Below are 24,236 nucleotides of genomic sequence, written 5' to 3'. Positions count from 1 at the left end.
CAGCAGAGTCCTACCCAAGAGCTCCTCTTAAATGCCTTTTCTTTTGTGCGGGAAGGTGGGGAGAAATGTAGGTTCTCAGAGATGAGGCAGAGGGACCCATGCTCCTCAGCTGCTGACGGAGCCCCACGGAGTGGGCAGTGGGACCTTCACGTTGCTCCCAGGTACTGGGCTTCACAGGGCAGTGAGGGGATGGAGGGGGATGGAGGGGGGGCAGGGCGGGGGCGGGGCCAGGGCATGGGCGTGGCGTGGCCGGGGCCAGGGCCCGGGGGTTGTGGCCGTGGCCGGGGCCGGGGGCCAGGGGCGGGGCGGGCCAGGCCGGGGGGGCCGGGCCACTTACTCTGGGTGCAGTCGCAGGCTCCAAGCAAGGCTTTCTCGTCCTGACTGTAGTCTGCAAAGGAGGAGCAGGGCGCTGAGAACCCTCGACTCTGGTTCAGACACCAGAGGGGGAGCCTGGAAGGCAGCCTGGGGCCCTTGCGCATTCAATAGGGGACCTCCCTGAGCCCCATTTGGGGCCGCAGCCTCCCAGCCTGCTCCATCCAGGCCCCACGCTCTCTAGCCCTTCCGTGGACGCTCCAGCAACAGCTGGTGGGGAAACCAGTGCTGGCTGGTGTCTGCAGACCCCTCAGTGTGTCCCTTAGGCTGGCGTAGTTCTTGAGGCCTCAGGCAGCAGGCCACCACTGGGTCCTCGGCCAGGTCACTTTTAAACTCTCCGAGCCTGTTTTCCCATCTGTAAAGCGGCAGCGATAATGTCTACATCATGAGATCACTGTATAAGAGAGAGTCGCCGGATTCAAAAGGAGCAGTGGATCAGTAGTGGCCACCACCTTTCTGTAAGCTACGGACACCTCCTGTGCGTCCCTTATGGGGTTGTGATGAGATCACGGTTGTAAGATCTCTTTCAAAGGGAAAAAGGTCACTGTGTTTTTCTGCTTCTTTCTCTCTTGGGTGTCAGAACCAACCCTTTACTACTTCACCCTGGAGCCTGGCCTGGTTGGGTTACCCAGCCTCTCTGGGAGAGAGTCAGTCCATCCCGCCTGGTCCTGTGACCCTCACCAGCGCTGATGGTGGGGAGGTGCCTCATGTCGTGGAGAAGTTTGCTGACGACAGGACTGGACCGGGAGTACAGGCCGTGGCGGCTGATCCCCAGGTGGAACTGGATCCAGCTGGTCTCCAGGCGGAGCTGCAGTGGGGGATCCAGGGAAGTGAGATTCAGCTGCTCTTTGTATATCCTGTGTCGCCTGAAAGAGCCGGAAGAGTTTTTCTTCAGCTGCGGGAACAACAGAGCAAAGACCTGCCGAAGCGCCTCGTCTGGACTCTCCGTTCTTTCATTCATTTGGCACCTGATATGTATGAGGCTTGAGGCTGTGCTTAGGGTACCATGGGGGACAAAGGCAGCCACAGGGCTTCCCTGCCCTCAGAGAGTTTACAATCCAGTGAGCGAAACAGGCAAACAGTTACACAGTGCCACACACACATCCGCAAATACCTAACCACAGACCGCGACGAATACTGTGAAGGAAAAGCGCAGACGGTTAAGAGTCAAATTAGGGGCCTCGTATAATCTGGGATCTCAGGGCGTGATCCTGGGCCGCTTCCAGCACTTTCCCATGAAAAAGTCTGTATTTTATACTTCCCAATATTTCCTGACCTTAGGAGTCAGGAGGTAGGAGAGAGAAGGTAATTGATGAGAATGAAAAGAATGAGGGTCAGGATTGTTAAGGAGAGCTGGAAGCTGAGTGAGATTAATCAATACGTCCTATGAGAAAAGGAGATTAATTAGCCATGTGCTGTTGGTCCTGCTTAGGAAACTTTCCTGCCAGGATAAAAAGAAAAAGCTGAAAAACAATGCCACTGCCGCGCAGAGGCTCAGAGCCCAGTCTGGCAGACAAGCGGTACGTCTATGAAATCATCAGAGCAGAATATAAGGCAGTTGTATTCAACTGCTGGACATGTGTTCAGACAAAAATGCCTTAACATTTTGGGGAAGGGAAAGACGATTATATGGTGAAGTAGTCAGAGGAAGACTCCGATGGGAGAAAGTGGGCTTCAGCTGGATCCACATGGGTGGTGTTCGGATTGAAGGGGAGATGTGGGGTGTGCTCCTGGATTGGGGACAACATGGACATTACGAGAGGCAGGCGAGGGACAGGTACAGCTGAGGATTAGAGACGAAGGATGGATAAAATAGATGGCTGAGTGAACAGATGGAGGTCGTCTGACTGGAAAGCATGGCAAGTCGGCACATGTCATCTGACGAGGTGAAGCTGACCGGGACGGGCTAGGTGGGATTATGGGGCAGGGTTTGCGAGTCCCTATACATCCGTATTTATCAAACCATGATACCTTACCTCTGAGGTCTGTGATGGGGTACATAACAAAACAAACACGGCCGATATTCTTGGCATGTCAAATGTTCTCACTGGTAAATAGTTTTTAAAGTTACTTTTATATTAAAATAAATATAGACACGTTATGGGGAGGGAAATGAAACAATCACTTTTAATAAAAAACAGTAGTTTTCCAAGAAAATTTCACTTGGTCACCTCAGACTTTACGTCCAAGAGTCCAGACCCTCAGGAGGGAATGGGGTTTTGTTTTGTTTTTTTTGTTCTGCACTCACCTCGCCCTGTGTGAATACAGTCAAATAATAACGCTGTCCTGGGTGAAAGTCATTTGTCTTGAGGAAGAGGCTCAGGTTTATAAACTGATGTGGAAGGATGGATGTCTGGCAGCTCTTGGTCCTAGCCTTCTTGGTACCTGCTCCAGGGTCCTGGTGGCCTCTGGGTGCCCCTACTTTTGGAGACCTTCGCCTTTTATCATGTCACACATATTAAAATCCACCCCTCATTCAATATTTTTTGCTATCCCTTTTGAAAGTTTTCTTTTATCATTCTGAATCTGTTAAGAATAAAGTATCAAAATAAACAAACAACAACAACAAAGAATATAGTATCTAGTAGTATAACCAAGTCAACACTGGCTCATTGTTCTGTGGACATTTAATTATATATTAATTCATTTTGGTTTGGAGTTTTGGGTTGTTTTTTTTTTTTCCATTTCTGAGCCAATCCATTTTCTTTGTTCAGGCCTCAGAGCATCGTCAAAGCTTTTGTATGTCTCAGGCACCGTGTCCACATTGTAAATGGATGAAGATCCCTGACCTACTGTCTCTGTCAGCTCAGGCTGCACAAACAAAATTCCACAGGCTGGTGGTTCAAACAACAGGAATTTATTCTCTCACAGGTCTGGAGGCTCAAGTCAAGATCAAGGTGTTGCCAGGTTTGGTTTTTCCTGCAACCTCTCTCCTTAGCTTGCAGACGGCCACCTTCTTTCTTGTTGTCTCCTGCCACGGTCTCCTCTCTTGAGGACACATCTCTGGTGTCTCCTCCTTTTCTTATAAGGACACGGGTCCTATTGGATTAGGGCCCCACCCTGTTGCTCTTTCTTCCAGACTCTTACTGCCACGGTCCTTCCTAGAGAAACAGCTCCATTGGCTCGATCAGATGAGTCGTCCTGGGACGACCCTTTTTTCCTCTCCTTCAATCTGTCGCTTCGTATTTTCTATTATTCAAGCCATAATTCTGAAAATAGCCAACCGGAAAGAAAGATCTGGTGGAGGTGAGTTCCAGACTGTGACACAACATTATGGTTGAGAACAAGGACGCGCAAACCAGGCGGAGCAGACTCAAAAGGAAGGCTTGGACCAAAGAAGCCAAGTCTGTCGGATAATGAGCTCGGGCTTGGAAGGGATCTGAAAGACCCTTGAACCCAACGTGTTATTCCATTTACCACATTCCTATCCAGGAGTTGCCTATTTTGTACTTGATCAGCTCCAGTGAAGCAGATGTACCACATCCAGAGTAGCCCAATCCATCAGGCCAGCTCTATTAGGAAGCATGTTCCAATTCCAGGCCAAAGTCTTTCTGGAGCTTCCATCAAGGAGTCCTGGCTGTATCCCCTGGATTTATGCAGAACAAATCCCTTCCTTACATTGTAGCCTTGTAAATATTTGAAGATGGATGTCACGTGACCTCAGTTCCCATCTTCAGGTTGAGTTTCTGCATTCCCTTCACCACCTTCCCAGGCCACGGTGTGATCCATTTGTGATTTTGGTTATGTGGGTCTGTTTCCCTCTTCTTTTTTTTTTCTTTTTAAAAATATTTATTTAATTGGCTGCATTGGGTCTTCCTTTCGGCACTCGGGATCTTTTGTTGCGGCACGCGTGGGCTCTGGAGCACACGGGCTCAGCAATTGCAGCGTGTGGGCTTAGTTGCCCCGCGGCATGTGGGATCTTAGTTCCCCGACCAGGGATCGAACCTGCGTCCCCTGCACTGGAAGGCAGATTCTTAACCCCTGGACCACCAGGGAAGTCCCACTTCCCTCTTATTTCTGACACCCAGAATGAAATGCAAGAGCCCAACATGGATTGTCCAGTGCAGAGCAGAAGAGGATAATTACCACCCCCATTCAAGATGTTTTCTTCCTATTAAGGTAGTCGAATAATGAATAAATGTGGAGAAACCACATCACATGTCTCTGAGAAAATAGAGATGTTGTGGCTGGCAGAATTCTAGAACTGGCCTTCGAGGTTCCACGCCCTCATCGCTAGAACCTGTGAACATGATGACCTGTCACTCCCAGGATTATTCTATGTTGTGACACAGTTGACCAGGGGTGAGGAGATGAACCAGCAGGGCCTAATGTAGTTACATGACTCTTGGAAGCAGAGTTTTCTCTGGCTGGTAGCAGAAGGAACCGAAATGTCTGTCGATGGATGAATGGATAAAGAAAATGTGGTATATACACACAATGGAAGATTATTCAGCTTTACAAAAGAAGGAAATCCTGCCTTTTGCAACAATATCAGTGCACCTGGAGGACATTAAGCCGAGTGAAATAAGCCAGATACAGCAAGACAGACACTGAGTGATCTCACTTCTATGTGGACTCTGAAAAAGTCAAATTTAATAGCAGCAGAGAGAACAGTGGTTGCCAGGGGCTGGAGGGAGGGGGAAGTGGGGGGATAGTGGTCAAAGGGTGCAAAGTTTCAGCTGTGCAGGATGAATAACCCCTGGGGATCTAATATACAGCATGGCGACTCTAGTTAATCACACTGTACTGTATGCTTAAAATTTACTAGAAGTGTAGGAGATCTTTGTTCTCCAAAAGGAGGGGAGAAAAGATGGCTGGGACGTCCCCCCAAGACAGCAAGCTCTGGGCAGGCAGCCTTCCAGCTGGGGGTGGAGGGGAGGCTTGAACTATTGGTGTAATTATCCAAAGTGTCTCCTGTTAAACTGCTTCAGTCCTAGCAGTTTACTAGGTCTGCAGGCCACCGGCCAGCTTTTCTTTACTTTATGCACATTTATTTTTATTTTAAAAGAGAGCCGGGCCAGGCTCCAGTTCCCAAGGCTACTCTGAGGCTTAAACTCTGGGACTGCTCGACTCTCTTGGGAGTCTGGTGGAAAGACTGCAAAGTCCTGAGCTGAGTTAGTCACCCTGAGCTAGAGCAGCAGAAAGAGAAACAATGATTCTGGGATTTGGAACAGGGCTGGGGAAGAGGTGGGGTTTTCTTAAGCGGAGCTGCAAGCTGATGGGTTCCAGCTACAACAACAGTCCAACAGCCGGGGCTCCAGCCTCCAAAGAGAAAAACAAATGTGGCAAATTGAGTGTAACTTCCTCAGGAGGACAAATCGCTCTTAAAACGTTCGTATTTACTGTTGGGTGGGGATGCATAGCTCTCTGGTTAGCGATTCTGCCCTTCCCAGGGCCAGTGTCACAGCCTGGGCGGGGGCGGGGTGGGGGAGCACAAAGAAAGGGCATCACGGGGTCCTTCCCACTGGGTTTTTTTTTTGTTTTTTTGCGGTACGCGGGCCTACTCATTGTCGTGGCCTCTCCCGTTGCGGAGCACAGGCTCCCGACGCGCAGGCTCAGCGGCCATGGCTCACGGGCCCAGCCGCTCCGCGGCATGTGGGATCCTCCCGGACCGGGGCACGAACCCGCATTCCTGCATCGTTAGGTGGACTCTCAACCACTGCGCCATCAGGGAAGCCCCCGGTTTGGGGTTTATTTTTAATGGTTAAAGTAGAGCTGTTGAGAATTTTCTATTTTTTTTTCTTTCTTTCTTTTTTTTTTTAATCAGAAACGTTGTCTGTGTGCCCTTTGTTCCTTGGGGACAACCAGCAGGGGTGTGCTGGAGCTGGCTTGGACAGGTAGCTTGACATCTGCCGTCGTGGGAGAATTTACACCATGGAAACTGGCAAATGTGACAGGTCGGGGCTTTTTGGCCCCCAGAGGAGAGCCCGTTCTGCAGCACACTGGCCTGTGCTCTGATTATGGTTGTGTGCATGCAAACATAAAAATGGTAAAAGAGATAACCAGCAAGGACCCACTGTACAGCACAGGGAACTCTGCTCAATATTCTGTAATAAGGATCTAAATGGGAAAAGAATTTGACAAAGAATGGTTATATGTATCTGTATAACTGAATCACTTCGCTGTACACCTGAAACTAACACAACATTGTCAATCGGTTATACCCCAATGGAAAATAAAAATTTAAAAAATATGGCCAACACAGAAATTACCTGCTTTTTTTAACCTGTTTGTTATACCCAAGGAAAAAAAGTGGATTTCTAAAAACGCAGCTCAATGTGGCAAAAGTAAATATAAAAAAAATTATATATTAAAAAAATATTATATATATGGGGGGGAGGGATTGTTATGTACAGTCTCAGCCAAGATACTCCTGGTCTTTAAACTAGCCTTACTTTTAAAGGAAGAAATAAAGTCGATACCAAAAAATAAAGCACAAAGTATTGATGGGATGTTGCTTTCATTCACAAAAAACCTCGGTTACAAGTCCCATGACCTTGAGGTGAGGGGTAAAATCCACTCTGCTCCTTACCCTCGGAAGTACTGGAGTTTTCCACAAAAATTGTTCTGAATAGGAAATATGTACACGGTTCAAAATTTTAAATTTCAAAAATCTCCCTTCCATCCCTGTCTGCCCGTTCACCGACTTCTGTCTCCAGAGGTAACTGATGTGGCCAGTTTTTTCCCTTGTTTCTCTCCCCTTTTACCCTTACAGGTTTTGTAGCATGAAATCCACACTGTCCTGAAACTTGCTTTGCTCTCGTCACTAGGTTTTGGCAACTGTTCCAATTCAGCACCCAGAACGCTCCTTATTCCTTTGTAAGGTTGCACAGTATTCCAGTGTCTGGGAATCACAGAACTCACCTTATTCCTTATTGGTAAAAATGGAGGTTGTTTGAATTCTTTTGTTACCACAAGCGATGTTGTGCAGTCTAACCTGTAGCTGTGATGTTTCCCTTGTGCGGGAGGATGTCTGTACAGTGACATTCTAGAAGCAGAATTGATGGGTCAAAGGTAGATATGAATACATTTGTCATTGTTACAGAAATTACCAAGCTGCCCTCCTCCAAGGGTGAGCGCTGTGTGAGACTATTTTCACGAAGCTTTGCCAACAGTGTTACTTTTTGATCTTTGTCAACCTAATAGGTGAAATATGGTATCTCCGTGTATTTTAAATGCGCATCTCTATCTTGCGAGGAGTGAAGCTGAGCTGATCACTCAGCTGAGCATCTTTTCATGTGTTCAAGAGTCATTTCTATTTCCTCTGCCCATTTGTGTTGGGCTGTTCATCTTTTTCTTACTGATCGTGCACACGTAGAAAATCAGCTCCTTCTCCCTACTAGGATTTGCAAATATTTCCCCCACCCCAATTTTTGGATTTTATTTGGGGTGATCTTTTTCATGCAAAAATGTTGATTTTTATAAAGGCTGAAATGACCACTCCTTTTATTCAGGCTCTGACTTCTACGTTATACTTAGAAAAGCCCGTCTCACTTTGAAGTGACGGGAATACAAAACGAAATCAAAGCAAATCATGGTTCCTCCTAGTATTTTCTGGTTTCATTTTTTCCATTTAAATATTTAGTAAAAGGTATGTAGAAAATATTTAGTATGGCATGCACCTTTTTCCCCGCTAGATAGCTAGTCGGTTCTCTAAAAATCATTTATTAGACAGTCCATTTAAAAAAATCTCACTGATTAAAAACATCTTTTTTCACACGATAAATTTCCATTTATATTTTGGGGTCTATTTCTGGGCTCTCCATTCTGTTTCATGTTCTGTCTAGCCATGCTCCGGTAGGATAGTCTGAACTTTTTAAAAAACTTCATAAAACACTTTAATAGCTGGTAAGGCTAGTCCCCCTGTATTGCTCTTTTTAAGAGTTTTCCTATGTAGACCAACTTGTGTAGTTACCTACGTGAATTTTACAATTATAAGATGCTTTTAAAATGGAAACCTTAAAAGGGTTTGAACAGGCTTACTGAGTAGCATCGAGTATAATGCTTTCTTGCATTATTGATGAAAATACTTTGGCACATCTTTTCAGAGGGCAACTTTCCATTTCAAAATTTATAATGAGTTTACCCTTTGACTCAGCAGGTGCCCAAGGATGGCTGCCATTTTTAACTATTATTACTGCTTATAAAGACTAGAGAGCAGGTAGATCATCACATTTGCAGTGGGTCACTAGAAACCACCGGCTTCACAAGCCACAGCAAAATCCTCGGAACATCCTGTAAGCAAGAAGGGAAGGACCTCTGTCTTACTGCTGCGCTACACACTGCCCCTTCGCCTGCCCTGGCACGTCTGCAAGGTCACGGATCATCCCAGGGACCCGGGAATCCCACTGTGGCTTGTCTGCGGTCTCTAGCTGTGCTAAGGAAGCAGTAGCCAAGTTATCTTCGGGGCATTAGAGAAAAATGCTCTCTCCATCCTTTGACTGTTCAGGCAGGTCTGGCCTGGGGCTGGGTGGGAAGCCTGGAGCCGGGCACCTCAGCTGCTGCCGCCCAGCTAAGTGAGGGCCTGGGTCCTCTTCCTGGGATGTGGGGAGCTAAGAGTGTGTGGAGGATGCCATTCCTGGCTCTGGTCCCTCCTGTGATTCTCAGGGCAGAGCCCCTGGGGTGTGGTATTCAGGGGCCAGGTGCTGTGAACACATCTGGCAAGGAGGGGAGACAGCTGTGACTCAGAGGGTTCAGGAAGGACCTGGAAGGTTCTCAGAGGCTTGGGCGCCACCCTCCCCCACGCCATGCTCCCAGTCGCTGAGCGCACGGCTTCAGGCCTGAAAAACTTGCTCGGTTCCTCGATTTCCGGTCTGGAGGAAAGACAAGGGGTAGGATAGACCCCCTCCCCACACTTGGTTTCAAGGTGTAGATGCCTCCACTGTATTTAGGTTCCTCATGGGGCGGGGTCAGGCCCTTTGGGGATAATTCTGGCACCAGACCGTGCAAAGAAATACGCAAGAATACTGTCTGATGGCCCATAAAGCTAGAGGCTAGGGCTGGACCAGGACGGGCAGTCGAGGCCCCATCAGTTCTAGGAACAAGCTAGTCACTGCTCAGGCGACCTGGCCGCGAAGCGCAGAAATCTGACTCCTGTCCCCTCCAAATCATTCCTCAAAGCTGCAGTTTCACCTCTGCAACCTCTACAATGTTGCCTTTCCTCCTGTTGCCCTGCCACCTCAGCCCTCACACCTCGCCTGGAGCCTGCAGTGGCCTCTTAACTGTTCAGGACTCAAGTCTTCTCCTTCGTCTTTCCAAGCTCCGATCTCAGCCAAATTATCTGGAAATCAGAGCTCCAAGCATGCATCTCCCTCCTGCAAAATTCTTCGCCATGTCCTCGCTGCCAGCCCTGATTCTGGTAGCCCCCAAGAGCCCCTCTGACCCCTTCTAGTCTCCCCCCGCCCCCATTCCCTTCCTACCTAAGCACTATGTTTAGTGCTCCCAGACCTTCCTCCCCACCTCGTGCTGTTTCTCCCGTGGGAATGCCTACTTCCACATTTTCATCTCCAGATTCCAGGGTCAAACTCTCAAGGAACGTCCTCTTTGAAGCTTTTCCAATTCTGCAGGTGGATGTGAGCTTTCTCTCTCGCCCCTGCAAATCCGTATACACCTCCCATCTCTTCTGCTGTTCTTGCTGTATGCAACAGGTGCTCAATAAAGTTTGGGGAACCAATGAATATGCTCCGTACCTCACCCACAGTGGGTGCACAGCGCTCTAAGAACTACCCTCTGTATTCTTCTGGAAAGACAATTAATGGGAATCACAGGCGTACTCAAGGGCAGCTGACGTGCATGCTTTCTGGATAGCGTATGTTCGCTCTAATGCTAAAGTTTCCAGAAATCCTGCCTGCCGTCCTTCCTTCTTTCTAACCGTAGCATCTCGTAAATTTCCTGGTTCTCCTGAGTCAGGACAGACTGAACTGATCCTGGGAATTAATTTCTGTCCTTTCCGGCTGAAATAACCAGTCTCTCTTTGGCATTTGGACACACGTTCCCTGCCAAAAGCAACGAGGCCAGGCCCTGGCAAGCAGAGCCATTTCAGCTGCACGCCTGAGAATCTATATTTTGCTACATTCTCTCGTTATGAAGCTGTGATGAGAGATGACATGCTCTCTGCTTTAAGGCTCACACTGAGGTCCCCTGGGGAGGAATCTGGTGATAATCCATTAATTATTTTCTAATCGGTTGACCCCCTGCTTGCTTTGTTAGAGCTGTTCATTCCCAGCATGGCTGGGAGACGCCGCGCCTGGTGGAGAAGTATGATGGGGCTCCCCGAACCCCATCATCTGGCTTAGGACGGATCATCTGTGGAGGTTCACAGAGCCCAGACCGTCTGCTCCCAGCAGCCTGAGCAGCCGGAGGGAGGCGGGGCTGTCAGGCACTCAGGCAAAATTTCCTCTTTTGGAAACTCAGTTGAGTGGTCGTTGTGCTGTAGCATCGGGCAGGAGATGGGGCGACAGTGAAAGATTTCAGAGCCATGTGGGTTTTCTTCCCAACAAAGCTCTACGTTTCTCGAGGGCCGGAGCCTGCCTAAGATTTTTACATCCTCCTTAGCATTTGAAAAAGTGCTCTGCGCGCAGGAAATGTTCTATAAATAACTGATTCTTAGATGCCTGAACAATTTTCCTGCTGCAAAAACTCCATCAGACTCCAAAATACTGGTATCAAAACTTGGGGCGGGGGGACCAAGAATCTCCTGAACACAGGCATTGCACTAGAACTCTATCTCTGTTAGAAGGGAACTCATAAGGTTACTTATTTATTATCTTACTGATCTTACGAATTTCCAAAAGCACTCTGCCATGAAGAAAATTATAAAAGCATTACAGTGAGCCTCTAAAGGACTCGGCTTTCGACCTCAATCTGTGCATGTGTTTGATCCACGGGTCTGTTTCAATATTCTTAGCCTTGACATTGGTCTTAGAAAGAACATTTTCCCAGAGTTGCTTCGTTTGGGTGGTGACGAGTTTGGAAAAGTCTTCCTTCGTCTTGTCCTATTTCTCCTGTGGATAAGAAGGAGCTGGTTCAGCGGGACCTGACGCTTACACATTTGGAGGACCACTTTAGGAAAAAAGAGTACAAAACTGTGAATACAAAATTAGGCATGCGAGTGACTATTTCTTTGGAATGAGAAAAGATATCAACAAATCACTAGTGCCCTGACGATTTAGATCCCTTTTCCCTGAGATTTCATACTTAACGTAGAAACTGACTCTTCTTCCTAGTCAGCACCCCACTCGCCCTGCTTACAGCTTCCTGCACCCACAGGGGAAGCAAGAGGCGCTGGGCTGGAGCTTTATCAGCTTCGTGGTAGATCTGCCTCAGATAGGCAATTACACAACTCACAACCCAGCGCTTTTAACTGAATACCTGATATGAATATCACGGGCAGGCACATAACTTCAGGGAACTCAGCGCTTTACGTAAAGGACCTCCTTGCTTCTCCTAGCCAACACCTGATAGGAGAACATTAGCACAACAGCTAATGAGGACAAGTGATGGAGGCCAAGAAAGCCGTGGGCTTCTGGAAACGGTCTTTCTGTTTATTACTCGAATGGACTTTATTTCTGAGACCATCGGGTCCCTGCAGGCTGCATGTCCTCACTACAGAATTCTCTGGAACAGCCAACTCTCCTCAAATACACCTCAGCAGACTGGTGGGCTCACCATCAAAACCCCGTGGCTTCGGGGAACTATATTCCATATCCTGGGATAAACCATAATGGAAAAGAATATGAAAAAGAATACATATGTGTGTAACTGAATCACTTTGCTGTATAGCAGAAATTAACACAACATTGTAAATCAACTCTACTTCAATTAAAAAAAAAAAAAAAATCCCGTGGCCTTTCACAAACAGGCCCGGGATGCTAACGGGCATCTCCCCACTGCTCCATCCCACGGGCTCCAAGAGCACAGCCCCCACTGCAGCCCTTTCTGTTCACCCGCCTCCCTCTCTGTTTATCCCTGTGCCCTTGAGGCCAAGGGAAGTCCACGGAAGCTGTGAGCCAGATGGATCTGCCACCACCTGTCAGACCCCAAAGCGGGTCCCCAATCCCTCATTTCACTTCCCAAGACAGAAATGCATTCACCCTCCGGAGTCTGTCCTTCAGCCTGAAGGATATCTGCTTCGCTGAGCCCATGGGCCGCGGCTTGACTTTTAGGGGTAGGTGACAGGTGACAATGCTGCTGTATCTGTAACTCAGAGTCACTATTAGTGCCGAGCCTGCACATCCAGAGAGACAGGGAGGGTAGGAGAGGCAGGTCCCTCATCCAGAGTCCCAGCTCTGCCATGCACGGCTGTGTGACCTAGGGCTGGTTCCTTGACCTCTCTGCACCTCTGAAAAGTAGGGACAATAATTGTACTACCTTGGGGGGGTTTTAGCGAGGATTCAATTAATTAATAGGTGAGTGAGTTATTACTGTGATTTCTAAGATTCCACGTGTGTAGGGTGGGGAAGGAGGGCCGTGAAGGATTATTGTGACCTCTGCTTCATTTCCCAGTTCCCCGAATTCTGCTCTATGCTGTATCCCTGCGGTGGGTTGAGTGCTGGGCCGAGATATCCATATCCTCACCCTGGGCCCTGCAGATGTTTCCTCACACGACCAGAGGGACTTGCGGAAGTGATGCAGTTAGGATCCGGAGACGGGGTGATGAGCCTGGACATCTGCGTGGGCCCTGGAGGTAACCACAGCTATCCCCATCAGACAGGCCCTCGGCAGATACAGAGCAGAGCGGGAGACCATGTGGCCCCAGAGGCCGACCTTGGAGAGAAGTGGCCCGGAGTCAGCAGAGGCTGGAAGAAGCCAGAAATGAATTTTCCCCTGGCCTCACCCACACCTTGAATTTGGACTTCTGCCCTCCAGAAATGTAAGAGAATAGATTTCTGTTGTGTTAAGCCCCGCAGGGCGCGGTGACCTGTGATGGCAGCTCTAGGAAACGAATCCAAGCAGCCACTGGGGCCACAGCTGATGGAGCCGATGGGAACCACCAGGCAGGGAGTGGTCCTGGGGCACCACTGCCCCCGAGAACAAGTCCACGGGGCTCCCCCCAAGGAACTGACTCCCCCATGCCCAGGAGCTATCACTGGGTGGGGGGCAGTGGATGCTAATAGGTTGGAGAGAGGCTACTGCTTCTCCATCCCATCCCAAGTTCTGCAACGTGGCTGCCCACTGAGCCCTTTAAATGCACCTGGCTGCCAGTGAAGCAAGCACCCAGGAGAACACGAGAGCCATGGCAATGGCTGGCCCACTCCTCATGGCTGTCCCCAGCTCTGCTCTCACGTGGAGTCATCATGCCAACACCGATGGGGCTCCGTGCCCACCCCTCAGGACCCTCCTCCCCCTCCGGAGAGGGCAGGGGCACTGTCGGCCTCATCTCACAGACAAGGAGGCCGGCACGGGTGAGCTAGCTCAAGGTCACCTGGCTGGAGAGTGCCACCCCAGAGCAGCCGTACGAACCTGGCCAGTTGGCTTTTGCGGTCAAGTTCTGCATTCCCACTCCATGTGCCTTCCACACTGGGGCCCCCGCCCCGCCCTCCGCTCCTCACGTGGAGGCAGCGCCGAGCCCAGGCTCCCTCTGACCTCCCAGCTTGTCCCCAGGGAGAGGGATCTATAGGCACGTGATGCCACCAGAGCTCCATCCAGCGGGGGAGCGTCGCTGGAGACAACTTCCACTCACCTGGGGGCTGGCTACTGTGGAAGACGTTACTATGTGGAGTTGGGGATATAGGGACAAAGGGACTTGCTGGACTCAACACAGAAATCCGAGATAAAGTGAGGAACCTCCGTCCTCATGACCCAAAATGTGATCTTGTTGTTTTTTTTTTTTCTTGGTCTTATCAAAGTGGTTAAACTTGCCCGTTTTGCTCAGAGCTTGCTGGGTTTTTTCCTATTTATTTATTTACTTATTTTTAATTCTATACAATTTTTAAAGGTTACTTTCCATTTACAGTTATTACAAAATACTGGCTGTACTTCCTGTGTTGTGCATACATCCTTGAGCCTGTCTTACGCCCGACAGTTTGTATCTCCCACTCCCCCTCCAACCATATCGTCCCCCTCACTGGTGTCCACTAGTTTGTATCTGTGAGTCTGCTTCTTTTATGCTCTATTCGCTAGTTTGTCGTGTTTTTTAAGATTCCACATATAAATGACACACAGTATTTATCTTTCTCTGTCTGACTTATTTCACTAAGCATAATACCCTCCAAGTCCATCCGTGTTGCTGCAAACGGCAAAATTTCGTTCTTTTTAACGGCTGAGTAATATTCCACTGTGTATACATATACATATATGCATGTGTTGATGGACACTTAGGTTGTTTCCATGTCTTGGCAACTGTCAACAGACCTTGCTGATTTTGGATGAGCTAACAGAGCGAGGACACTCCCGGAGCTGGGACTATGGTCTCAGTGAGAGACCTGCATCTCCACCCTCGCAACAACTTCCAGACCTATTGCCAAAGATGAGGGCAGACTGGACATCCTGGAGAAGATGGCAGGTCTTCTTAGATCCTGGTCTAAGGGATCCCCAGAGTCGAGGTAGGGACCTAGCAGAGAACTTCTAGCTGGGCCACGTTTCCCAGATTCCGGTCCTGGGCACAAAGCAAAGCACCGGCACAACTAACACACGTCACTTGCTCCGTAAGAGTCGCAAACTGCAACCTCTCTGGGGAGTCCCAGTTACATAAAGACAGTAAAGGCTCTGAGAAGTCCTGCAGTCAGGCTTCCTGTGCAGAGGGCACTTCCTAAACCTTTCCTTTACAGAGCCCGTGACGACATGCACTGGATTCTGTGTGGCGCACAACAAATTTTGAGAAACATTAAATATTAACACTGAACGCTCAACCTCATCACGACGTGACCATTCACAGAGCCGAGGTCCCACAGCTGTGAACTACATTGTTCCATGGGATACGGCCCCCATGGTGTAGACCAGAGGTTGTCAACTAGGGGCAACCTCACCCCTCACGGATGGCAATATTTGGAGACATTTTTGCATCACAGTTGGTGGAGAGGGGTGCTAACGGATGCTGCTAAACATCCTCTAATGCATTCTCCTCTTTTATTTAATTTTCTGTCGAGCCTAGCACGGCAGAAAATCGTCTGCCCCAAATGTCAGTAGTGCTGAGGTCGAGAAACCCCTGGCTGGAGTTACAGAGTCATGAGCACAGAAGGCACTTAATCCTCTGATAATGACCTGAAAGTTGCTATGATGGATTCTGGACTCTGCACAATTTAATATTTTCCACAGACAGCATAAAAGCCTTCCTCGGGGTCTCCAACACTCCTCCGATATCCTCTGCACAGCAAAAACTTTAAGTATTATTTAATTGTATAAAAAAAAACAAAAACAAATGTGGCTCAGCCGTCATTTAGTTGTCAGGCTTCTACTGACCTAACAAGCATATGGATAAAATACCAACACACGTGTTACTTGCAAAGGAGGCACTACTAAATTCTGGTTCTTTCCTCTTCCAACTGTGCAACCTAAAATAGACGAGTGTATGTTTCACACACACACACACACACACACACACACACACACACACACAGGGTTAGCAAATGACACTGACTCTGGAATTGGATGGCTGTGTACCCTCCCTCTCCTCCACCATTTTCCCGAGTGCGAAAAGCAGAGCTGAGGTCTAAAGGCAGCGCTCAGCGTGGGCTGAGAACAGGAGGAGACTAAAAATCCACACGCTGGGTCCTTCAATAAACAAACGTTAACCGGAACATACATCTTTTCAAAAGTGTCTGACCTTTGCCTTACCGCCTGTCACCAGGCGTGGGCATCCGAAGGAGAGAAGGATCTGACCGTAGGGGCTGGGGACACGTATACCCATGGTTTGTAGGCAAACTTCCTTGTGGCTTCCCCACAGATTAAATTCTTTCAAGTCCTTGGCCCATGCGCTGGTGCTAATTTGCATGGTGTTATCTTTCCATCTGATTTACACACGGAGAGGATCATTGGCCTCTTTTCCTCCCGAGCATATGAGAAGTCACCCGTGGGGTAGGATAATTTATTGAGATATTAATGTGGTTTTTGTTCTTGTGGAATTTTACCCACCTCTATTCTAAGAAGGGGCCGGACTTTGTGTTTCCTTGTCTTAGGGGGTGTTTATGATCCAGGACCAGGCAGACATTTAGACAGGCTTCCCCACTCCTTCTCTGGCTTGTAAAATGGTTTTATTTTCGGAAAGCCTAAACTCAGCAAAGGGAGAGGCTAGACAGGGGAGAGAGGAGGGAAGTGCAGGCAGAAGCACACGCTTTGGGGGAACAGGCAGATTCGCTGAGATCAGGAAAGGAAAGTTGGCTTGGGGTGGTGAGTCCTGGAGGTGACCCTAGGTGGCGGGAAGCGGCTGTGCGGTGCACCCGGGAAGGCGCATTTCAGGCACCAGCAAATAGTCCCGTGCCCGAGCTCGCCACAAAAGCAACACTGCCACCCTCATGCACGAGATCAGGTGACAGAATGAGGACCTCACACCTTCTGCTACCTAAGACCCTAAGGACATTCCCCCGACACTAGGGCGTCTAGGGAAAGGAACCCCAGTGATGACTGAGATTGAATTTCCAACCAACCTCATGGGAAACGGGCTTAGAGTCCCACTGGATGTGATTTTAGAAATAGGAATCCTCGGTACATCTCTTCGACACTTGCATTTGGAGAGTAAAATCACGTTCTGGGGAGAAACAACATGGTCCTGACAGCTCAGTGGTTTCACACAGCAAAGGTTTATCTCTTAGTTGTGCTGCTTCTCTAACGAAGGTCAGTCAGTGGGGATTCTGCTCCACAGAGGGACTCAGGGGTCAGCTGGATGGACACACCAAGACCCCCGCTTGTGGTCTCCCAGCCAGCGGGGCTACAAAAGAGAGGAACTGGAGGGGTTAGGTCCCGGCTTTTAAAGGCTCTGGCCAGGAAGTGATGTAGATCATTTCAGCTCACATCACATGGGCTGGAACTCGGCACATGGTCCCCCCAGCTGCGAGGGGGCTGGGACACCCATGGATCCCGATGCCTCTCCCATAGCCTTGTGGTGCTTCTTTAACGTACGAGGCATCGTTGTAGTTAATACTATTGATCTCTACATTTGCGAAGAGCTTCTTGCAAATGTATTTTGGGGGTTCTCTCCCTGTGCTGTCGAAGCCCTGTGACTACATCACTCCTCCAATCCACAGAGGAGGAAAGGAAGGTCTGCACCGTGGAAGCAGCAACACGGTCCGTGGAAAAGGAGAAAGTTAACAGCCAGGGCTCTGACCTAAGCCTTTTCCGCCCTTCCACGGAGGCTGCAGAGACGGAGACGCTTTGTCAAGGTGCATCGAGAACATTGAGGGAAACTCCTGAAACATCAGGGTGGTGGTGGAAACTCTGAACCTGCTTATCTGTCTTCTGTTGAGAAAGTAATAACTGTACGGAGGTTTCAGTGAGATTTTGCCAAACGGGCTGATTTCCCAGCACAAACTCCTTGCTTTCTGGCTGAAATACAATCGCTTTCTCCCCTTGGAGCTGTGTCGCAATGGGCCACTTGTTTTCATTCCGGGCTTCGCTGGGTGCCTGGCCCCATGCTGCTGTCCCAGAACCACAGCTCTGGCCTGGCGGTGGCATAAGCCCTGCCCAGAGATCAGGGCTTCCGAACTGGAGCGGACGGAATGGGGAGGGGCACGTCAGAGAGCATCCCACGTGTGGGAGCCACGGGGACCTCTGTCCCTGTGAACAAACATCAGGCGGAAGAAGAGCCAGTGGCCCAAAGGGGTCCACAGGTCTGAATAGTAACAAGGAACACAGCTCACCCTCCCCTGGCACTTACACTGCCTCAAGCACTGTCCGGAGCACTCTGCAGTTTTCACTCTTTGAGGCCTCCCAGGAGCTCCATAAAGGGTCAGTATTATTGTTACTACCTCGGGGCCCAGATGAAGGCGGTCCAAGTGAACGGTCCAAGGTCACCCTGCTAAGAAGTGGCAGACCTGTGATTAAACCCAAGCCTGGAATCAGGACATGGGTGAGAGATTCTTCCAATAAAGCTTTTCACCCTGACGGTAAAAAACAAAACTTTAGTCTAAAGATGAACAGCAGCTCTACGGTGTATAAGGACGGACAAGTTGGGCTCTTTGTAGAGCTTTTGAGCTTCGTGACAACCTCGTCTCCGGAAGGGCCACGGCAGTCTCCACCTGCAGAGTCCAGGACTGGAAGCAGCTCTGCCCTTCCCACCTGTGGGCCTCGCAGGGCTGGGGCTCTGATCGCCGCCCACTACTCTTCCCGCGCTGAAAGCGCACCAGGATCCGACCTAAGACGTGAGGCACAGTCGGCGTGGAGGCGGCACCTCTGCCTTGGAAGTCCGGGTTCCGGTGGGACCCACCTGGTCTGAGCCTCCCATCTGAGGATGGACTACAGCGCCTCTCTTATGGGGCGGCTCTGGGGCTAAAGGAGACGGTCCGGTGGGGGGGGTCGTCTCTGCGCCGCGCACAGAGGGAGGGTCCGCGCCCCCAGCTCAGCAGAGGCGGGGCCAGGGGAAAGGCCTCCAGCCAGCGGGGAGCGCCCTGCTTAGCTGGCTTGGTACAGGCCTTGGGAAAAGGAGACGAGAGGAAGGGAAAGGAGGGTTCCTGTCAAGTCAGTGAGGAACGTTAGCTGGCTGGTTTCCCCTCAGAAGGGTGTGTGTGTGTGTGTGTGTGTGTACGCGTGTGGATGTGTGTGTGTACGTGTACGTGTGTGTGGATGTGTGTACGTGTGTGTGTATATGTGGACATGTGGATGTGTGTGTACGTGTACGTGTGTGGATGTGTACATGTGTGTATATATGGATGTGTGGATGTGTGTGTACATGTACGTGTGTGTGGATGCGTGCGTGTGGATATGTGTGTACACGTGTATGTGTGTGTGTGGAGGCGTGTGGATGTGTGTGAGGATGTGTGGTGTATGTGTGGATGTATGTGGATACGTGTGTGCACGTGTATGTGTGTGTGGAGGAATGTGTGTGTACGTGTGTGTGCATGTGGACGTGTGGATGTGTATGTATGTGTGTGTATGTGTGTGTGTATGTGTGTGTGGATGTATGGACGTGTGTGTGGATGTGGACGTGTGTGTGGATGTGTGTGTACGTGTGTGGATGTGTGTGTACGTGTGGATGTATGTGGATACATATGTACACGTGTATGTGTATGTGGAGGTGTGTGTGTATATACGAGTGTGTGTGGATGCATGTGGATACGTGTGTACACGTGTATGTGTGTATATGGAGGCGTGTGTGTGTACATGTGTGGACATGTGGATGTGTGTATGTATGTGTGTGTGTGGAGGCGTGTGTGAAGATGTGTGTGTACACGTGTATGTGTGTGTGTGTGTGCACGCACGCACATTGGGATAGAATTTCTGACGTCAGTAGACTGATTGCAGGCTGCCCCAGGTCTGTGTCTTCCCCCGCCCGCAAGCTCTGGGTATCTGACGTCAAAGTGACTGCGGAGACATGAGCACGCGCACATTCTCTCTGGCGGCAGCAGCTGAGGCTGAGGCCAGGCAGGCCAGGGGCTGGGCTGGAAGCTCGGGTGCTTTTCCCTGGCGTCTGGGAACCACAAAGGCTGTTTCTTCCTCCTCTCCTCCACCCACTGGGCATCAAACATCGATGAACGCGGCTGGCGGTTGGTGGCTATCAGATAACCCATACAGAGCGTACCACAATAACTAACTAGTGGTCCCTTACCTACTGGCGACTCAGGGCCGCAGGAAGCAGGCGCCCTGCCCCGTGTGTTACACACGTGACCTCAATCTGCCCTCCCGACACCCCCAGGGGTAGGTATGCAGCCCACTTTACAGGGTAGGAAACAAAGGCGGGAGGAAATGAGCCTCAGGCCTCCCAGTGCTTCAGAGGCAGAGTCAGGATTGAAACCCAGAGCTGCCCAACTGCAAAGCCTCCGAGATGCTCCCTTATTCATTCATTTACCAAACACTCAGTAAGCACCTGCTATACACAGGCAGCGTTTTAGACCCCGGGGTTACACTGCCCAAGAAGCAAACAGCATCCCGCCTTCTGTTCATTTCCTGTGGCGGTCCTAACAAATGACCTCAAACTTGGGAGCTTCACAGAAATTCATTCTCAGAGCTCTGGGGCCCAAGAGTCTGAAATCGTGGCGTGGGCCAGGCCCTGCTCCTTCTGGGGGCTGCAGGGGAGAATCCATTCTCTGCTTCTTCCCGTTCCGGTGGCTACTGGCGTTCCTTGGCTTGCGGCCACATCACTCCAGCCTCTGCCTTCTTGGTCACAAAGTCTCCTCCTTTTCTGTGTCTAATCTCGCTCTGCTTTTCTCTTACAAAGACACGTGTCGTAGGATTTAGGGCCCACCCACACAATCCAGCAGGATCTCCTCACATCAAGATCCTTAACTGCATCTGCAAAGAATGTTTTTCCAAGAGGTAACGGTGACACGTTCTGGGGATCAGGACATGGCTATATCCACTCGGCTCAATCTCTCCTTAAAAAGCTGATGAGGATATACACAAAGCACATCAATAGACAAGAGGGCATGTGTTCGGAGCCCTGATGAAAATAAAGCAGGAGTGGGTAAAAGAGGGTCCTGGGATCCCTTATGTTGGTGGGGCAGGAAAGATCTCTCTGAGTGTGCAGTTTTACAAGTGGACCTGAAGGAAAAGAGTCAGCAGATCATCTCCAGTGGGCCCCAATGTTCTGGCCCACCTGGTTGTTTACTTATACCTTAATGAGTAAATAACATTTTGGGGGGCTTCCCTGGTGGCGCAGTGGTTAAGAATCCGCCTGCCAACGCAGGGGACACAGGTTCGAGCCCTGGTCCAGGCAGATCCCACATGCCGCAGAGCAACTAAGCCCGTGCGCCACAACTACCGAGCCTGCACTCTAGAGCCCACGAGCCACAACAACTACTGAAGCCTGCACACCTAGAGCCCATGCTCCGCAACAAGAGAAGCCACCACAATGAGAAGCCTGTGCACCGCAACGAAAGAGCAGCCCCCGCTCGCCACAGCTAGAGAAAGCCTGTGTGCAGCAAAGAAGACCCAATGCAGCCATAAATAAATAAACAAATAAATTAATAATAAAAAAAACATTTTGGGTGCGTTAGGCACAGCGTCCCCTGCCCGGAGAGTGAGGAAGAAGCATTTTCATAGATGCAGATAAAGTGGCTGTAATATCACAAATTACAAGCAGCCTAAACAGACCGCTAGCTTGGTTCCTGCCAAAAAGAAGGTCTGCAGATCAACTGCTATAAATCCAAGATCATCGTTTTGGGCCGACCCCCCAGACCTTTCAATGGATTTGCAGCCCATAACAGAACAGAATGCCACCTCATCCAGTTACCTGGGGTGTACAGTTTGCAATGAGTTTAACCCAGAGGGGCCCCTGGTAAGTTACACTGCTCACATTAGGCGTCCAATGGTTGCTTTATTGATGGTTTTCTAATACCTAAGGTGGGCATTGGCTTATCATCTATTTTTAACATTTTTCCAGCCAAACATTTTGCAGTCGCATTCCACGGCACATGGCTTTGATGCACTGATCACCTGTTGGCTCACCTGTCACAGCAGGTCCAAAAGAATTGTCCGAGGAGAGTCCAAGCTGCTCCCGGCCCTTCGGCCCCTCTCTGGACAGAGGTCTGTGGCTTGAGTTCACTCACTGATCCCGTTTGACTCCATGACCTTCGTAAAGAACCTTTGTTCCTATGTCCAAGTTCAACTAATTACTAGATCTATTTCTCTGTTCCGAATGACAACCCTGACGACCTACATTCCAGGCACCGCCAAGCGTTTCATCCTAAATGCACTGCCCCTGAATGTCTATCAGAAGCTCTAGCAGAGAAAGCAAGATCTGTAATGTAAACGATAAAATACTCTTTTTATGTAAATCTTTTAGGTAAACGATAAAAGTCTCTTTAAAAAAATAAAAATAAAATGGCACCTGCAGGGCCTTTATGGTCATCATGACACACGACTGTAGCGGGCTGCATGCTGCTCCACCAAAAGATGTCTGTGACCTGATCTCCGGAACCTGTGAAAGTGACCTTATTTGGAAAAAGAGCGTGTGCAGAGGTAAGTAAGGCTCTTGAGATGAGATTGTCTTGGATTACCAGGTGAGTCCTAAATCCACGACGTGTGTCCTTAGAGGAGGGGGACAGAGATAGAAGAGGAGGTTATGTGATCAAGGATGCCGGAGCTGGAGTGATGCAGCCACAAGCCGAGGGATGCTGGCAGCCAAAGAAGTTGCAAGAGGCACAGAATGGATTCTCCCATAGACACTCTGGAAGGCCTGCTACCCTGCCCACACCTCGATTTCAGATCGCAGCCTCCAGAATTGTGAAAGAATAAATTTACGTTGTTTCAAGCCACCAACAGTGACTTAAACAGTGGCAATCTGTCACGGTAGCCCTAGGAAACAAATACAGTGACTGAATTCTCTTTTTAGACCCTGCTCAGGAAATGCCAAGAGATCTGATGGCTTAAAGACTTGACTTCCAGCTTCCTAGAAGTGGGATGTGTCAGGCATCCAGCTGTTGCTGTGCAGCTCATAAAGGGATCCCTGAAAGGGGTCCAGGTTACTGAGGCAGAAAAGTTTGTCGTAGAAAACCCATCCTGGATGGCATATTTAATTTTTTAATAGCAAATTACATGAGAAGATCTCAGCTTCTCACCATTATATTATAATAACATACTGATATAATAAACAGGGAGCACACACTTTTCCATGTGTTGCTTTGAGGGCCTCGAGTTGCACTGATGGCGTTTTTGTCCATTTCAGTGGAGAGTTCTCTGAGAGGTCTGGCCTCTTGAGGGTCTCAGGACAAGGCAGCGCTTGTGGTTCTTGCCGAGTTTTTTCATCAGGGGTCCCACACGGAGCTCACTGAAGCCTCGCCAGCCTGGGGCAATGCCAGGGGATATTGCTTTATAATAAAATATGGATTGACTGGACATCTTTCCATGGGGGTACACCGGTCAACCTCTTACTGGCTGTAAAGCCCAGTCTTTTTCAGTAATGAATTATAGACTGTTTAAAGGGCTTCAGGAAGTAGAAAGGACTCTGCCTATTCATGGTGTTAACAATATTAACAATTATTTTCACAGATGCCTTATAGATAAATGGACAGATAATGGCCTTTGGAAATTTGTTTATAAAATACAGGCTCTTAATACATCTGATAAGGAAGAACAAACCTTCATAATTGTTCTAAATATTATGGTTAATACAAAAGGTGGTTAATATGAAAGTGTTTAAAAATTTATAAAACGAGCTTTAAAATCCTTGTGAGAGGATGCTGTGTACTCATTCCACTCAATCAGAGCATCTGTGGCCTTGGGGAGGATTAGAGTTACTATAGGAGGAATGCAAAGAGAGACAAAGGGCCAGTTTTCAGCTTTTGACCTCAAAGATGGCCTGCAGAAGAAGGTGGACTTAAAGTCTATCCATAAATAGACAGGTTGAAAAGAGAATAATTGAAGAGCTAAACACGTGGCCCCAAGGAGGGGGTTGAGCCCATCTTGTCTGGGAGTCAGGGAGGCCGAGAGGCCTCTAGAGGCTGGAAGGACTGTATCGGGAGGAGGGAGACAGTTTCAGAGATGGCTTTCGGCACCCTGCCCCGGGCACTGAGGTGGATACGAGCCTAAGTCAGCACAATTTGTGGGGACACAATTCGGTCCACAGCAGCTTCACTAGATTTGTGAAGGGTTATATTATTTTTCCCACTGACGCACACGAAGGGGTCTTACCCCTGAGAGCTGCCTGTCCAGCACCCAACAACTCACCGGGAGAAAAGACTACCCTCAAGCCTTTGCTCACTATAAGAGTACTAAGGTGTGCAGACCACCTTCACTTCGATGGCCATGGTAGCTGCATCTCCCCAGGTGGCCTTGGA

The 24,236-nt window shown here is 49.3% G+C and overlaps 1 protein-coding gene across 5 annotated transcripts in view; it reads right to left on the bottom strand.

Annotated features, from left to right (window-relative positions):
* The window catches only part of FAM20A (FAM20A golgi associated secretory pathway pseudokinase), a 50,874-nt gene that overhangs the window by 16,597 nt on the left and 10,041 nt on the right, over positions 1 to 24,236 (bottom strand). For 2 of the 5 annotated variants that reach the window (XR_003791815.1, XR_003791816.1), the window contains exons 1-2: positions 1,054 to 6,586; positions 338 to 388 (exon numbers count right to left, since the gene is read on the bottom strand). Coding sequence is in view for 3 of the 5 variants with exons in the window: in XM_029210702.1 (XP_029066535.1) it covers positions 338 to 388; positions 1,054 to 1,238; positions 12,949 to 13,040 (328 nt within the window). In the remaining 2 variants the exon portion in view is untranslated. Of the gene's footprint in view, positions 1 to 337; positions 6,587 to 12,948; positions 18,285 to 24,236 lie in introns of those variants that run through there. The other 3 variants (XM_029210702.1, XM_029210700.1, XM_029210703.1) reach the window with 3 other exon arrangements.

Source organism: Monodon monoceros, unplaced genomic scaffold (assembly GCF_005190385.1).
Source record: "Monodon monoceros isolate NGI ecotype Baffin Bay Population unplaced genomic scaffold, NGI_Narwhal_1 Super_Scaffold_9, whole genome shotgun sequence".
Lineage (NCBI taxonomy): Eukaryota > Metazoa > Chordata > Mammalia > Artiodactyla > Monodontidae > Monodon > Monodon monoceros.
Note: the sequence above shows the minus strand (reverse complement) of the source record. Positions and strands in the feature narration are given on the sequence as shown.